This window comes from Sander vitreus, chromosome 14 (assembly GCF_031162955.1).
Source record: "Sander vitreus isolate 19-12246 chromosome 14, sanVit1, whole genome shotgun sequence".
NCBI classification, from domain to species: domain Eukaryota; kingdom Metazoa; phylum Chordata; class Actinopteri; order Perciformes; family Percidae; genus Sander; species Sander vitreus.
In genome coordinates this window covers 12,947,013-12,960,644 of record NC_135868.1, presented here as the reverse complement: position 1 = coordinate 12,960,644, position 13,632 = coordinate 12,947,013, and the positions used below count along the sequence as shown (strand labels likewise).

Below are 13,632 nucleotides of genomic sequence, written 5' to 3'. Positions count from 1 at the left end.
TAAAAAACGTTAAATACATACAATGGCCTGGTTTTGGTGAAAATGAGTACCATTGGGAGTTATAGGAGACATTTTAGCTTGTCAGTGTTGCACACTGGGTTGTTTACACACATAGGCTACAGTCAATCAGCCTCATTGGCCAGCTGTGATCATATAGTGGTTAGTACTCTGCGTTGTGGCCGCAGCAACCCTGGTTTGAATCCGGGTCACGGCAGTCAATTTTGACACATGGAGAAAGAGAGACGAGAAGACGTCGACCTTTGACCTGTCACCAACTTGACCCTGGCTTCAATAACAGAACATGACAGGAGAATGATACTTTCGGAAAATATATGCAGATAGTAGCCTACGACCCGGTTGCTTTGACAAAGAAAAAAAAGAGCCAAAAGAACAAATGGTAGGCTATAATAAATTAGACCATTGTGGGAGAAAAAATATCAACTGTTTATAATAAATTAGACCATTTTGGGAGAAAAAATATCAACTGTTTATGAGTCCTATTTCTTATTTATAAACAATATACCAGACTGAGTGGAATCTATGTTTTCTTAGAACTTAGGGATATTTGGTAAACCTTTCAGCTTATAGAAATATTTTTGCCTGGCCTGAACTCACAGAAACTATGACCTTCTTAAGCACATCAGTGACTAAAGTAGCCTAGGTCATGATGGTCCAACAGTGTCTGCTTAAATGTCACTGATTAAATGTCACCGTGACTGTTGTAGGTTTGGGCTGCTCATTGTATTAAGAATATTTCACAGGTAGAGCAAAGGCATAGAAAATCACTTTTAGATTTTTATATCTGTACCCTAGCTGACCCAGCGCTGTGATAGGTCTGGCAATGCGACTATGCCCTAGGGTCATGTGGGAGAGACTGTTTGTTAAATAATTTTAGCACCAGGCAAGTAGAAGGTTCATGAGCTAGTACGACTAGCCGTGCCAAATTGGGTGGCTAGCCGTGATCGTATAGTGGTTAGTACTCTGCGTTGTGGCCGCAGCAACCCCGGTTCGAATCCGGGTCACGGCAGTCAATTTTAAAGAGGATGTCAACACACAAACAGCCGGAATTAAATGATCGGCTGCTTCCATAATACAGCCAAAAATCCATCCGTGTTTACATAATTAGCCTAAAGTCATTCATTTATCAGGATTTACATGCATTTGGTCTAACATACTAACAACAGAAATCCTGTCGCATGTTAACTATATGGGCACATTTCTTATTGTTTATAATTCGGATAGACTCAAAGTAGGCTATACTTCCTAAATTCAATCCTGTTAGATTAGAACGATGGGCGAGACTTCAGGAACGTGACTTTATAAAACAGTCCTTTTTTCCCCCAGAATCCTAACGTGTAGCCTACTGACAACTATAAAATAGATGTTGCTTCTTCATTTTTACGAAATTCACATTTGTATGGTGGTATGTTTTTTTGGTTTTTAATTGAATTGATTATTTTTTAAGTGATACAAAAACATACGTAGAACACAAAATGAAAAACCATACACTGTATAAAACAGGTTAAAAAAAGAAAGAAAACAAAACTAGTCGTGAAGTCTCGCGTTACCTCCCAAAATCCCGTACAAGAAATCAACCAGGAAGCGAATGGCGGAAATTTAGATCCACCTCACCACTCACGCTTTCAGATAGCAGTTTTTAGGGCAGATCCGTTTTTGTCCTGAATGGAGAGGCCAGCCGAGTAGACAGCAGATGTCTTGACGGTGGACGATTTTGAAGAAACGATGTCGTCGCGTCTAACTACCCAGCTGGATCGGTAAAGTGTATGGACGGATAGCCTGCTGAGAGAGTCCTGTCACTGACAGCCTGCCAGATTAAACACCGGTAGGTTTAACGTTGACGTCTGAATTTTAACAGTGACGCTCTGTTAAAATGAGTTGAAGACAGCAGATTTCAATAAACACCAGAAAACAAATCATTTGATCCGGACTAGCAAAACCCTAGAGAAGCAACCATATGGACTTGACGGCTCTCAGAGTTTAAGTAAATTAAAGGTTTTAAGATTGCCTCTAGCCTACCTTATCAATCAAATGGTGGTAAAATACTACCACCAGAAAATAACCGGTGGCTATTTACTGTAACCGCAGGCACATAAATAAATAAATATGTGACAACTCTGCTAGTAACTCGTCAAAGTATTCACAATAAGTCAGATAATGTCAGGCCTATAATCTTGTCACCCACCATCTATTGTTAAGTCTAGATGTCAGGCTGTCTGTGTAGTGTGGATTATAACTGGATGAGCAAGATCTGGCAAATTGATCTTGAGCAGCAGTATCCTATTGTTGCTTTGACACTAATGAAAAAAGGTGTTGTTTCATACATGAAAGCATATTGTCAAACTTATTTCTGAGAAACTCATCATTTCAGCTTGGGGGACATTTCCTGTTTCAACATGACAATGCCCCCGTGCTCAAAGCCAGGTGCATAAAGAAATATTTTAAGTTTGGAGTGGAAAAACTTGTCTGGCCTGCATGAAGTCCTGGCCTCAGTCCCATCCAGTACGTTTTGGATGAATTTGCTGCGAGCCAGGCCCCAACATCTTGTAGTATAGTCTGTTAAAGTAGCATAGAGATGGTCTTGGAATGAAATCTTTAACAGTCACATAACAGTCAGCATGGATTTTTGGAAAAACACCATACTACACACTAACCTTCTATCTATGACTTCTCATTTGCAGACATATGGCCCTGCTCCTCAGCTAGTTGAGGGAGACGACGTGACAAGACGACCAAACTAGCATCATGTTCCTGAAAACATCTTTCACCACTGTGATTGTGGGGGTGTTTGTGGTGTACGTGCTCCACACCTGCTGGGTGATGTACGGGATAGTGTACACTAAACCCTGCGACAGCCCCAAAGGTGACAACTGTATCACACCCTTCTTGGCAGGGGACCCAAAACTACAGGTCAGTAATGTGGAGGGATGGATGGTAGCACTGCTCATTTTTGATTTTGCGTGTGTTGCCAGTAGTATACTGTATAAATGTAAAAGTGTGTGTGTGTGTGTGTCCGCCCAGTTGAGTATCTACACTGCACTGCAGCCCAATGCAGAGGGAGGACATACTTTGATCTACAAAGAGGAAAAATTTGATGTCAACAGCAAGTTTGAGAGGTTGGTGGGGCTCTTACTTTTTAGTAACTTTTTAGATTTTACATTGAATAGAAAAAAAGTTGTAATAAGCCTAAGAAATGAGTTGTCTCTGTCCTCAGATCTGATTAGTTAAGTCAGATGCATGCATAAATACACTATATTCTGATATACATTATAGCCGTGTAAAAATACCCTCCTTCCTTTCATCCTCTTCCCTCTTTCCCTCTCTTTCCTCCAGGATAGTAAATGTCTCCCTCCCTAAGAAGACCCGCAACAATGGAACTTTATATGCGCTAATATTTGTCCATCAAGCTGGCGTCACTCCGTGGCAGGATCCACAACAGGTCCACTTGGTGGCTCAGCTTACCACATACATGGTCCCTAAACTGCCTGAAATCTCTTTGATATCTGGCGAGGATCAAACACAGGTACTGAGTCGGTTATATTTTCTGAGTAAAGGGTGTGTCAGGGCATGGGGAGGTGCTTAAGTTACCTGCTTCAATGTATTATATTAACTCCAAAAGATTGCACTTAAAAAAAATGCTGGCTTTTATGTTTGCACATTCTGATTGATTGTAGTCATTATTAGTCTGTTATATTCGTTCTTGTATTGCGAGCACTTTGAGAATTTTTTTGATGATGTATAAATAGTTTATATCGATAGTTATTTTTAGTTGTAGCTGGTGTTTTATTCTGCAAGATTGGTGTTAATATTTGTAGCTTATCTTGGTCACTAAGCTGGCCACTTACATTTTCTAATACCTAATTAGCTCAACTGCAGAACATGTAGTATTTATATCTTATCAATATAGATACAGACGAGTTTAGTTACTAATCGGGTGTTTGATTTGAGTGTAAAATAGCTTCATCTACGTGATCCCACAGGGTCAGAAAGAAGAAGCCCAGCAGAAGAGACGTGATGGTAACCCTACGGCAGGGGGTGGAGCTGGTCCCACTTCCAAGGCCGACCACCCAGTTTCTCACTGGCGCACTCGCCTGACACTCAACATTGTCGGCGACCACTTCCTGTTTGACAGAGAATACCTGCCTAGTGATGTCCACAGATACCTCAGAGTGTAAGACAGTGAATACTGAAACACATGCACACATACAACACTCTATGAGAATCAAAAAGGGTATGGTGTTAAAACTACTGTAAATGTTAAACACAATGCATACTGGTATATTTAGGCATATATATGTCTGACAGTTTCTTTTAAGCATACCTGTATGCTAATGGATGGCACAGACCTAAATAGTTTTTCTGTATTTTAGATTCCAAAATGGTAAGAAGATGGTTTATCTACCTCTGCTGTTTGTTGATGAGCTCAGCAACCGGGTCAAGGACCTTGTGGTAAGCTTTTACATTTAAATAAATATTATATAATACACTGTAATTGATATTCAGGTGCTTTGTCAATGGCGGATTTTCAAAAGCATATTTTCTCACGGAACTTATTTAGAGGAAAATGCAAACACTGTGATACAAGATTGGTATGATGACCCAGATCCTTGTTGATTTGTTTCCACTGACCCCAGACATGAATTACTTTCTGCCCCAGAATAAAAATAAAGCCAAAGCATGTATGGAAGATAATAGTTTACAAATGTTTGGAGACCATCACACGTCTAAAAATATTGACTCTATAAAATAAGATTATGTGGATCTGTCATTTCACATACATGTATGAACTTAGAGTAAAAGAGTATGGTTGGTTGGTTGTGTGTGTGTGTGTGTGTGTGTGTGTGTGTGTGTGTGTGTGTATTTTTAGGAGATCAACAGTACCTCCATCGAGCTCCCCCTGACCATCTCCTATGACTCTATCTCTCTGGGGAGGCTACGATTCTGGATCCACATGCAAGACGCGGTTTTCTCTCTGCAACAGTTCGGTATGTTAATCATATCTGTCACACACGCAACACACACAACACACACACAGTAGAAGCCTTGCACTCTTAATACCATGTATATGTGTGTGTCTGTCTCCCTGTACGTGTTGCAGGTTTCACAGAAAAGGATGCTGATGAGATTAAAGGAATCTTCGTGGACACCAACCTGTACTTCCTGGCTCTGACCTTCTTTGTAGCTGCCTTCCATGTAAGTCTTCGCCACAGAGCACCACATCACATTACACAAGAATAGAATAAAAAATAGTATCTGTGATGTATGGAATTTTCATCATAGGTACATTTCAACTATGAGAGACAAAATGAGAAAAAAAAATACAGAAAATCACATTGTAGGATTTTTAATGAATTTATTTGCAAATTATGGTGGAAAATAAGTATTTGGTCAATAACAAAAGTTCATCCCAATACTTTGTTATATACCCTTTGTTGGCAATGACAGAAGTCAAACGTTTTCTGTAAGTCTTCACAAGGTTTTCACACACTGTTGCTGGTATTTTGGCCCATTCCTCCATGCAGATCTCCTCTAGAGCAGTGATGTTTTGGGGCTGTCGCTGGGCAATACGGACTTTCAACTCCCTCCAAAGATTTTCTATGGGGTTGAGATCTGGAGACTGGCTAGGCCACTCCAGGACCTTGAAATGCTTCTTACGAAGCCACTCCTTCGTTGCCCGGGCGGTGTGTTTGAGATCATTGTCATGCTGAAAGACCCAGCCACGTTTCATCTTCAATGCCCTTGCTGATGGAAGGAGGTTTTCACTCAAAATCTCACGATACATGGCCCCATTCATTCTTTCCTTTACACGGATCAGTCGTCCTGGTCCCTTTGCAGAAAAAACAGCCCCAAAGCATGATGTTTCCACCCCCATGCTTCACAGTAGGTATGGTGTTCTTTGGATGCAACTCAGCATTCTTTCCCCTCCAAACACGACGAGTTGAGTTTTTACCAAAAAGTTCTATTTTGGTTTCATCTGACCATATGACATTCTCCCAATCCTCTTCTGGATCATCCAAATGCTCTCTAGCAAACTCCAGACGGGCCTGAACATGTACAGGCTTAAGCAGGGGGACACGTCTGGCACTGCAGGATTTGAGTCCCTGGCGGCGTAGTGTGTTACTGATGGTAGCCTTTGTTACTTTGGTCCCAGCTCTCTGCAGGTCATTCACTAGGTCCCCCTGTGTGGTTCTGGGATTTTTGCTCACCGTTCTTGTGATCATTTTGACCCCACGGGGTGAGATCTTGGGTGGAGCCCTGGATCGAGGGAGATTATTAGTGGTCTTGTATGTCTTCCATTTTCTTATAATTGCTCCCACAGTTGATTTCTTCACACCAAGCTGCTTACCTATTGCAGATTCAGTCTTCCCAGCCTGGTGCAGGTCTACAATTTTGTTTCTGGTGTCCTTTGACAGCTCTTTGGTCTTGGCCATAGTGGAGTTTGGAGTGGGACTGTTTGAGGTTGTGGACAGGTGTCTTTTATACTGATAACAAGTTCAAACAGGTGCCATTAATACAGGTAACAAGTGGAGGACAGAGGAGCCTCTTAAAGAAGAAGTTACAGGTCTGTGAGAGCCAGAAATCTTGCTTGTTTGTAGGTGACCAAATACTTATTTTCCCAAGGAATTTGAAATAAATTCATTAAAAATCCTACAATGTGATTTTCTGGATTTTTCTTCTTCTCATTTTGTCTCTCATAGTTGAAGTGTACCTATGATGAAAATTACAGGCCTCTCATCTTTTTAAGTGGGAGAACTTGCACAATTGGTGGCTGACTAAATACTTTTTTGCCCCACTGTATAATGTATAATGCAAAAATTCTGAGCATTGCATGATTCTCCAATTTACATCCCTTGACATAATAGCATGTGGATACATTCCTGATTAAACATATAGAATTTTTTTGAAGTGAAACTTCCTAACCACCACATAAAATCATCATAAAATCAGCATGAACGGACAAACAATAAAGGATCATGCAATCCTAAAATACTAAAGTTGTATCACTCCCAAATACAGTATTATTAGAAGCAAACTTTACCCACTCTTCACTTTCATCCTTAACACAAGCCTTTAAAAAGACTTGACACTCCAATAATACAAGAAAAAGAAAACTTTACGCTAAGGTGTACTGATCATGAATGGTTAACAAAAAAGCTTGACAACAGATTTATGTCCTGTCTGTTGCTATTTCAGCTCCTCTTTGACTTCCTGGCATTCAAGAATGACATCAGCTTCTGGAAGCAGAAGAAAAGCATGGTGGGAATGTCCAGCAAAGCAGGTAGGTAACGTTTCCACAAAAAACACAATATTGGACAGGAAATAAATGCAAAACAGATGACAAAGTTGGAAAAGTCTGGAGATTCAGCTGCACACCATAAATTAGTTGAGACTGACTGAAAAACGCTTTACAGTGCAGTATGTTAAAAAAAAAAAAAAGTTAGTCTACAAGAAACCAGGAATCTGCAGTGTAGTATAATCTGACTCAGTGAGTCTGTGTTCTGCTTCGTCCTGCTCAGCAACAAAAGCATCAACAGAGTAAGGGATGCTCTTGCGTGCTTGCTGTCAGGTAATGGCAAGAATTAGCCATCTGCAAAATGCTGTTGAGCATTATTTTACCCGTAGCAATATGATAAAGTATAATTCTCCAAATGCATCAAAATTTTGGAACATTTACTGGATTAAGTGAAATCCCCAGAAAGTCTGGACCAAATAATTCAGCGATGTCAGTAACTTGGTCAAAGCGATTAAAGTGTCATATTTTGTGTTTTATTTCCCAGTGCTGTGGCGTTGTTTCAGCACCATAGTGATTTTCCTCTATTTGTTTGACGAGCAGACCAGTCTGCTTGTCCTCATACCTGCTGGCGTCGGCTCTATCATTGAAGTAAGTACACACAGACTGGAAACACACACTTAGAAATACACACCTGCATGCATTCAGAACTAAACATGAACATGAACACTTCTATTGATGATAAGTGGAGTTTATAAGAATACATTATTCTTGTTCATAAATGCATGGCATTATTCTGTGTTTTGAGAATGTTTTTCGTTGTTGCAGGTATGGAAAGTGAAGAAGGCCTTGAAGATTCAGGTTTTCTGGAAAGGAGGCAAACCAACATTCCTGGTGTGTGTGTGTGTGTGTGTGTGTGTGTGTGTGTGTGTGTGTGTGTGTGTGTGTGTGTGTGTGTGTGTGTGTGTGTGTGTGTGTGTGTGTGTGTGTGTGTGTGTGTGTGTGTGTGTGTGTGTGTGTGTGTGTGTGTGTGTGTGTGTGTGTGTGTGTGTGTGTCAAATCTTGCATATCAAGGTTGCTCTCCAGTGTTTGGATCCTTTCCTCTTTCTCTGTCTGCTGCTGTAATACAGCTCTCTACTAAATGACTGTGGGTTGAAGCGGAAAGCACAGAGCAAGCACTGGATCTATGGCAACATTTTACGACCATGACAAATGAACAAATGGAAGCTTTGATGCAGAAGTGTATGATTGGCCTTGGAATAAATTTCCGTGAAAAATACTACAATGGGCAGTTCTAATAAACACATATAGTTTTTAAATGTCTCTTTGACCATTGTCCCATGTTTCAGATCCTCTCACCTCACAGCTGTACAGAAAATGTTAGTACATGTGCTAACTGTAAATTTGTGTGTGTTTCTCTTTTCTGTGGAACAGTATGGGAAATCAGATGAATCGGAGAGGAGGACAGAGGAGTACGATACTCTGGTAAGACATAGACTTTCACTCACACGTGCATAGACTACACAATATAATAAACCACACCACACACTGAACTTTTGTTACTGGACAGTATAGATTGTGATGTAACTACACTGCCTTGTGTTTCTCTGTAGGCCATGAAGTATCTCTCATACCTCCTTTACCCGTTGTGTATCGGAGGGGCGGTGTATGCTCTAATATTCCTACGATATAAGAGGTAGGGATCTGTGTGTAGATAACATGCATAATTTTTACAACAATTTTTATAGTGTCAACAGTTTTAACATGATTAACTCCCTTTGGTTATCTTTTTCTGTTTTAGTTGGTACTCATGGTTGATCAACAGTTTGGTTAATGGTAAGCTTTTTCAAACTCTGAACACAAGAGGGAAACACCTTCAAGTTGATTACCTCATTGTGTCATTGATTTCCATTATTTAATTGAATAGAAAAGGCGTTTCAACATGTTCTTGATGGTTCCAGGTGTATATGCCTTTGGCTTCCTCTTCATGCTTCCTCAACTGTTTGTCAACTATAAGGTCAGTTCATCACGGTCAATGTGTGTGTGAGAGTGCTCTTAGATTTCATAACATTTTAAAATATTGTAATGGACAAAATACATGTATTAAAAAAACTCAAAATGGGTGCCACATATCTGCTCTAAGAGAAGAGAAGAACTGCTACATGTAACATATAAGGTAGAACGATAGCTCCACAGTGCTTTTGGGAACTACGCTTGCTAAAACATGAAATGGTTCAAATATTGCCTGAAATGTTGCACCACTGCATTACATGTAATTTGAGTGACTGTTTTTTTTTCCTTTAAACATCCCACTGACTTATTAAGCTTAATTTAACAGCTGAAATCTGTGGCCCACCTGCCCTGGAAAGCCTTTACGTACAAGGTGAGAACACAACAGAAGTTGTTGTTTTGTATGTTTTAATGAATTGATAGTCTGGATTTAGAGATTTGCTGTTATATTAATACTAACTCCAAATCAGGGGCGGTTTTTGGCAGCATTTTATCATGAGTCATGGGGGGGCGTCACGAGCACTTGGAAAAAGAAAAAGAAAAAATCCTCAGCTCCGCGAAGCAGTTTTCTATTATCTATCATTTCACTGTGTGGTAAAATTGGCAGATTGGCGCCCCCTGCAGCTGCAGGCGCCGCTTCTTGCTGGAAGTGCTGTGCACAGAAGCTGTGTGTGAGAAGGGGGAAAAGGGAGGGGCACGCGGGGGACCGTTCACCTCTGGGTCACCCAAATGGAACGGTCGGACAAGGGGGAGGGGGCTGAAACAACGCCACTACACTGGGAAAAAAACCACAAAATATGACACTTTAACCATTGCACCCCCTACTTTCACAATGAAATGGACTAGTCCATAAAGGTGCGGGCCCGGCACAAAAGATAAACACAGTGACAGGAGAACTCGGAAGTACACAGAGACGGAGCAAGACGAGTCTAAACCTTTCTTTTATGCCAGTGGTCTAAACGCGAAAATGAAACAAAGTTACCCAAGTGGCTCAGATAAAAGAAAAAAGCGAAAAGACATGTTTTCGGCAGTAGCAGGACCTTCATCAGCTCCCGTGGCTGATGATAGTGGTAGTGGTATCGGCGGCAGTGGCATGCACAGTGAGGAGGAGACTCAGGAGGAGAGAGACAGAGATGAGGGAGTGAGGGTAGAACCTGCGGTAAGCACAACTCCACTTAAAACACTTTGGCCCTTGATAAAACTGAGCCAAAAACTGAGTGGTGGACAAAACACTACAACAATAAAAGACTAGGCATGCTTTACTGTATGACTGCATTAGTAGCCTATATAAACGTTGCACATCATGCAAACTTTCTTAACGAGAGTTGTAGCTTTTCTATCTGCTTAGGCAGACAAAAACTCATGATAGACCTCTTCAAATTAAAGCGCAGGACCTCTTGAAATGATAAAATATATATATATATATATATATAGCTTGTTTTATGATTCATGAGGAGTATACCGTTTTATTAATTTATTAATCTTGTTAAATTTTTTATTATTGTATATATTGTTGGCACATTTATGTATATAGTGTATATTTATTTTAAGTTCTGATAACCTATACTGTCATATTTTGTGCAGAATTGTGTTAATTGTGGAGATTGTTCACCTTAAAAAGTGTTTCCTGTTGTAATTGAAATAGTTAAATAACTGGATTCTCTTAAGTGTGTTTTTCAAATGCTCTAATGAAGGATTTGTGCAATTGAGAAATATAATTTTCTCTTTCACTTATGTTGGTGGGGGGGGGCTCGTAGGGGGTCTCGCCCTGGGTGTAATTCAATGTAGAACCGCCCCTGCTACCAAATTTCCAGCTTAAATATTGTGGTGTTCTGTTACAGATGAATGATTGACAGATACTGAATTATGTTTGATATAACAACCCTTTTTTAGCATTGTTATTTTCAAATGTTAGATACATAATTGAAGTCACTGTCACTGAATATCCTTGTTAGTGATAAGTTTATATGAATTGATTGATATTGGTTGATTTTTGCCAGGCATTCAATACCTTCATCGACGATGTGTTTGCCTTCATCATCACCATGCCAACGTCCCACAGACTGGCCTGTTTCAGGGACGATGTGGTGTTTCTCATTTACCTCTACCAGAAATGGTACACACACAAACCCACACACCACACAGATACTTAAGGCACCAACAAAACACACCCAACAGTTTTCTAACCTAAAACTCTCTCCCTTCCCCCAGGCTCTACCCAGTGGACAAAACGAGAGTAAATGAATACGGAATTTCTTACGACGAAAAACCCAAAGGAAAGACTCACAAGGACTAGTGAGGAAATACTTCTGGCTTCCATGATCTGGCTTCCATGATCTGGTATCTTGTCTTCAGTCCACAGGTATCCACTGATTGTTATTGGTCTTTTATTATCAATGGAGCTGGTTTAACGGTCCAGAGGCACCTGGGAAAAAATATTTTGGGCTCTGTTCAGTTAGTTGTAAATGGACCAGACGCATCAACCTCCATGTGTTTTTATGACTTTTTGCTCCGTCCCATAGTGCGAAGTGTTGAAAGGTCAACATCTGCTTATCTGCCTCATGCAGTCTGGAGAATGTTTTTGTTTTGCAGTGTGTGATGGGACAGGAAGATCATTAAACTGACCCAACAACCTGGGGAAAAAAACGTGTTTCTCATTGGTGCGAATGGCCGGCACCCTGCTTACGACTGTGACCATGTCTACCACAGGTCAGACACTGCTCACCTTTGGTATGAAATAGTACACTGATTACTATTGTAACTCTACTATAGTAGATATTGGTGGTCATTTTGAGCCTTCTCAGCTAGAAATTCTGCTCTTCACAATCCACAAAGCCAGTCACATTCCTTGTCTATTGGAACAGCTCCATACTGTTATTATATCACTGGATGTCTTAACCTGGATTTCCAGCTTTGCATGTCTGCAAATACTGGTTTGGTCGTGCTAAGCTGCAAGAGTAAGGTATGATTTATTACAGAAGGGTGGGACTCCAAATTAAGATGAAACTGACTTACTTTATTTTCAGAATTTTAATAGCAATGTTAAAAAGGGATTTTTTATAATTTTGAACATGTTTAAATCAATTAATTAACTGACTGCATACATTTTGAGAAGAACTGCTTTGAAGAATGATATATCTAAATATATTGATTTTCCAGATAATCATTCCATAAGCACAAAGTGTGATACATCAGAGCTTTCAATCACAGTTTCCCAGTCCTAAGTCAATGTATTGTTAGCTCAATTAATCATTCCTGATGCAGAATTTGAGTGCTTTTCTAGAAAGTATATGAAATTGTGATAATTATGTTTAAATATTGCTCAGTGAAAAGGTTGTTAACAATTTGCCTCTTAGAAAGTATCAATTTGTTGACATTTCAAATTGTTTTTTTCCAAAATGATGAAGACAAAGCTTTCGTGTTTTAACCCTGCTACAAATTCCAGAATGACAGATCCTGTTAAAGCGGGAATATACATGCTTAAAATGACTGAGGCAGAAGACAAAGAAAAGGGCACTTAAAAGGAAACGAAGAATTAATGAGAAATTTCAAATACAACACTTAACTTTAAGAGTTTTCCAAATGTACTTTCTACCGATGTAATACGGCTGTTAATAGTATCACAATAGCAGATTCTGATTTGTTGCCATGGTGAAGGGGATACATTGCCTCAATGTTTCAGAATTTTTATCTGCAGTAGAAGCAGAGAAGATTCTGATTTGTTGCCATGGAGTTGGGGATAACTTGCCTAAACGTTCTAGTCTTAAACTTGACCATTCTAGAATATGTTGAGTTGAACTCTCTTGAGTCCACACATTAAACAATACTGACTTTGATTACACTGTTAAGCTGCCTACACTTGATAACGAGGTAGGGTGCAGGTATACGTCATCATTGCTTCTGGCTTTGGTTGAGCCTTGAAAGGTCAGCCGCAACGAGGTCAAAGTTGAAATCATTTTAACTTTGAGCGCAGCGCTTGCCAACAATTCCGAGCGGTGCACTACGCCGAGGTATAGCGCTTCCTCCCTAGTTGTCTCTACTGCTCTTCCCAAAGGAAAACAATGGCACAGCCAGCGCAAGGCGTTTTTTACCGTGGATCATGTGTAGGCGGCTTAACACAGGAGGGTACCACTGAAAGCCATACAGTCCTTTCCATCCACTCTAGTTTTGTAGTTTTACCTGCTCGAGTATTTTTTTTTTTACATATTAGGGCCAAGTAAATATGTTTGTGCCAAATGTGAGAATGATTCTTTAAACTACTTCTGAGCTTTTATGTTCACCATAAATGGGCCATCTGATGTTTTTAAATATACACTGACATTGTGAAGTAAATGGTAAGACTTGAGGAAAGTATTACTATATTTGGATTTACA

The 13,632-nt window shown here is 40.0% G+C and overlaps 1 protein-coding gene and 1 non-coding gene across 2 annotated transcripts; both read left to right on the top strand.

Moving 5' to 3' along the window:
• The first annotated feature begins 955 nt into the window (after window positions 1–955).
• trnah-gug (transfer RNA histidin (anticodon GUG)) lies at window positions 956–1,027 on the top strand. Its single transcript has one exon. It is a non-coding gene; the product is annotated as a tRNA-His (tRNA).
• Window positions 1,028–1,584: 557 nt separating this feature from the next.
• Window positions 1,585–12,149, top strand: clptm1l (CLPTM1 like). The gene is made up of 18 exons (XM_078267614.1): window positions 1,585–1,843; window positions 2,700–2,928; window positions 3,040–3,134; window positions 3,352–3,541; window positions 3,999–4,189; window positions 4,389–4,467; window positions 4,886–5,003; window positions 5,117–5,211; window positions 7,213–7,297; window positions 7,797–7,900; window positions 8,078–8,143; window positions 8,684–8,734; window positions 8,863–8,945; window positions 9,051–9,085; window positions 9,211–9,266; window positions 9,588–9,632; window positions 11,260–11,375; window positions 11,471–12,149. The coding sequence occupies exons 2-18, from the start codon at window positions 2,764–2,766 to the stop codon at window positions 11,553–11,555; spliced, it is 1,659 nt and encodes a 552-aa protein (XP_078123740.1). The 5' UTR covers window positions 1,585–1,843; window positions 2,700–2,763; the 3' UTR covers window positions 11,556–12,149.
• The last annotated feature ends 1,483 nt before the right edge of the window (window positions 12,150–13,632 follow it).

Bases quoted from the DNA above. Each gene is read 5' to 3' on its own strand.
- clptm1l (XM_078267614.1), top strand. From the start codon at position 2,764: ATGTTCCTGAAAACATCTTTCACCACTGTGATTGTGGGGGTGTTTGTG. The intron at 5,004-5,116 runs GTATGTTAATCA...TACGTGTTGCAG, and splicing joins TTTCTCTCTGCAACAGTTCG to GTTTCACAGAAAAGGATGCT. The intron at 9,633-11,259 runs GTGAGAACACAA...GATTTTTGCCAG, and splicing joins GGAAAGCCTTTACGTACAAG to GCATTCAATACCTTCATCGA.